This window comes from Myotis davidii, unplaced genomic scaffold (genome assembly GCF_000327345.1).
Source record: "Myotis davidii unplaced genomic scaffold, ASM32734v1 scaffold1134, whole genome shotgun sequence".
NCBI classification, from domain to species: domain Eukaryota; kingdom Metazoa; phylum Chordata; class Mammalia; order Chiroptera; family Vespertilionidae; genus Myotis; species Myotis davidii.
The window spans coordinates 131213-133807 of NW_006286229.1; the positions used below are offsets into that span (position 1 = coordinate 131213).

At 42.7% G+C, this 2595-nt stretch overlaps 1 protein-coding gene across 1 annotated transcript in view; it reads right to left on the reverse strand.

Annotated features, from left to right (window-relative positions):
* Positions 1-2595, reverse strand: part of XRCC6BP1 (XRCC6 binding protein 1) — a gene marked incomplete at its 5' end in the record, with an annotated part of 15013 nt that overhangs the window by 7677 nt on the left and 4741 nt on the right. Inside the window, one exon of the mRNA XM_015559761.1 lies at positions 121-131. Coding sequence (XP_015415247.1) covers positions 121-131 — 11 coding nt within the window. The remainder of the gene's footprint in view (positions 1-120; positions 132-2595) is intronic.

Genomic DNA, 2595 nt, shown 5'->3' on the forward strand with positions numbered 1-2595 from the left:
CCCTCTCCTCTCTGGACTATAACAGCACTTAGATTGAGGACACGTATTCACATACTGTCCGCCTTGGCTGACTGTATCAGTGTGTCTTGGACTCCACAGCATTGTATTTAGAGTGTGGACTGTGGAAGAAGCTGACAGATTCAAATTCTAGCCCCATTCCTTACTAATTCGATGACCGAGGGCAAGTTTCCTACCTTCTCTGTGCCTCAGTTTCCTCAACTATGAAAGGAAATCATTAGATACCTACCTCATAGAATTGTGAGAATTCAATGAGAATATAGGTAAAATGCTTCTGATTGAGGTTCTGAATGAGCAATGAATCAACAATGAATGACCACCACTGCCCCACTCTACTAGAATTGCCAGAAGAAAATGCTGAGAAAAGACCTTCAGAAAGAAGTGCAAAAAGCCCACAGCACACTGAGGACCCTATAAGAATAATAAAGACATGAGAGATCCTAATAATCATAGTTATCATTCAACATCCATTTATTCAACTGATATTTACGGGGACCTTTTAGTAGATTTATAATCTACTAACGGAGACAGAAATTAATCATTATTTACCAAAATGTCTAAATGCATGCAATGACAGCTGTCATGAAGAAAAACCCAGGGTGGCATGAGTACCTACAATGAGAGAACCTGGCCTGGTCTGGAGGCTGGGGAAGGCTGCTCTGCAGAAGGAATGTTTAAACTGGCATCTAATGGGCAAATGGTGGGTAAATTTGAGGAGAGGGGAAGGGAGCATACCAGAGAGAACATCTAGGCAAAGGGCATGGGGAGGGTGGGAGGAACAGATACTGTCCCACTCTACTAGAATTGCCAGAAGAAAATGCTCAGAAAGACCTTCAGAAAGAAGTGCAAAAGCCCACAGCACACTGAGCAGGACCCTATAACAATAATAAAGACATGAGAGATCCTAATAATCATAGTTATCATTCAACATCCATTTATTCAACTGATATTTACGGGGACCTTTTAGTAGATTTATAATCTACTAACGGAGACAGAAATTAATCATTATTTACCAAAATGTCTAAATGCATGCAATGACAGCTGTCATGAAGAAAAACCCAGGGTGGCATGAGTACCTACAATGAGAGAACCTGGCCTGGTCTGGAGGCTGGGGAAGGCTTCTCTGCAGAAGGAATGTTTAAACTGGGATCTAATGGGCGAATGGCAGGTAAATTTGAGGAGAGGGGTAGGAGCATACCAGAGAGAACACCGAGGCAAAGGGCATGGGGAGGGTGGGAGGAACAGAATGTCTGAGAAGCAGGCTTATGTTTCTGAAGCACAGAGTTTGAGGTGGTGGGCATCAGATAAGGCTGCTGAGGTCAGCAGTGGCCAAATAACTGAACGCCTTGCCTTTATCCTAAGAGCAGTGGGAAGTCACTGAAAGGAAGTAGTGAAATGGGAGGTGCTTTGGTTTTATTTTGTTTTTATTCCTTTGACTGTAGTTGGAAAAATAAGCAGAAGATGTCCAAAACTGATGCAGAGAGACTAGCTGAAGGCTAGTGAAGTATTCTAGGCAAGAGGTAATGGGACCTGAGCTAGGATAGAGGAAGCCAACAATGTTATCTAGGAGGTAAATTAGATAAAATTTGGTGATGGGCCCGGCCGCCGTAGCTCAGTAGTTGAGCATCAGTCTATGAACCAGAGGGTCACGGTTTGATTCCCCGTCAGGGCACATGCCCAGATTGCAGGCTCAATCCCCGATGTGGAGCATGAGGGAGGTGGACAGTGGGTGATTCTCTCTCATCATTGATGTTTCTATCTCTCTCTCTCTTTTCCTCTCTGAAATTACTAAAAAAAAAAAGAAAAATAGAGATGGCTTTTCAAAAATTCTGGTGATAGCCCTAGCTGGTTTGGCTCAGTGGCTAGAGAGTCAGCTAGCAGACTAAAGGGTCCTGGATTCGATTCTGGTCAAGGGCACATGTCCAGGTTGCGGGTCCAATCCCCAGAGAGATAGAATCATTGATGTTTCTCTCTCTCACTCTCCCTTCCTCTAGTAAATCAATTTAAAAATATACTAAAAATTTGGTGATGGATAGAATATGGAAAGGGAATCAGAGGTATCAAGAATGATACTGAATTTCTGGTTTGTATAATAGGATAAGTAGTGGTACCATTCAACTGAAATATGCAAAACTAAAAGACCAGGTTGGATGGGGTAGGGGATGGTAAAAATCATCAATCTGAAAAAAATAATAATTAATCTGGACTTGGACAGGTCAGATCTGAGGTGCCTTTAAGGCAACCAAGACTGGGTATTAAGTAGGCACTTGGATATACAAATGTGGAGTTCAAAGGAGAGCTCTGACCTCGGAAAATAAATGAGATCCCCTTGGCAGAGTATAGAGTAAAAAAGAAAGGTCCTAACACCAAGAATTAAGGGACTTCAACATTGAAGGGCTGACAAAGAAAGGTGAGCTAGCAAAAGAACTACCAGAAGAGTGCTGTACACCGGGCACCAGGGGAAGAAAAGTGTTTGCCATGACCTGCTAATGTCAAATGTACGCATACCATATGACCCAGCAATTCCACTCCTAAATATATACCTTGCAGTAACTTTCTGCACATGTGCACCAGGAG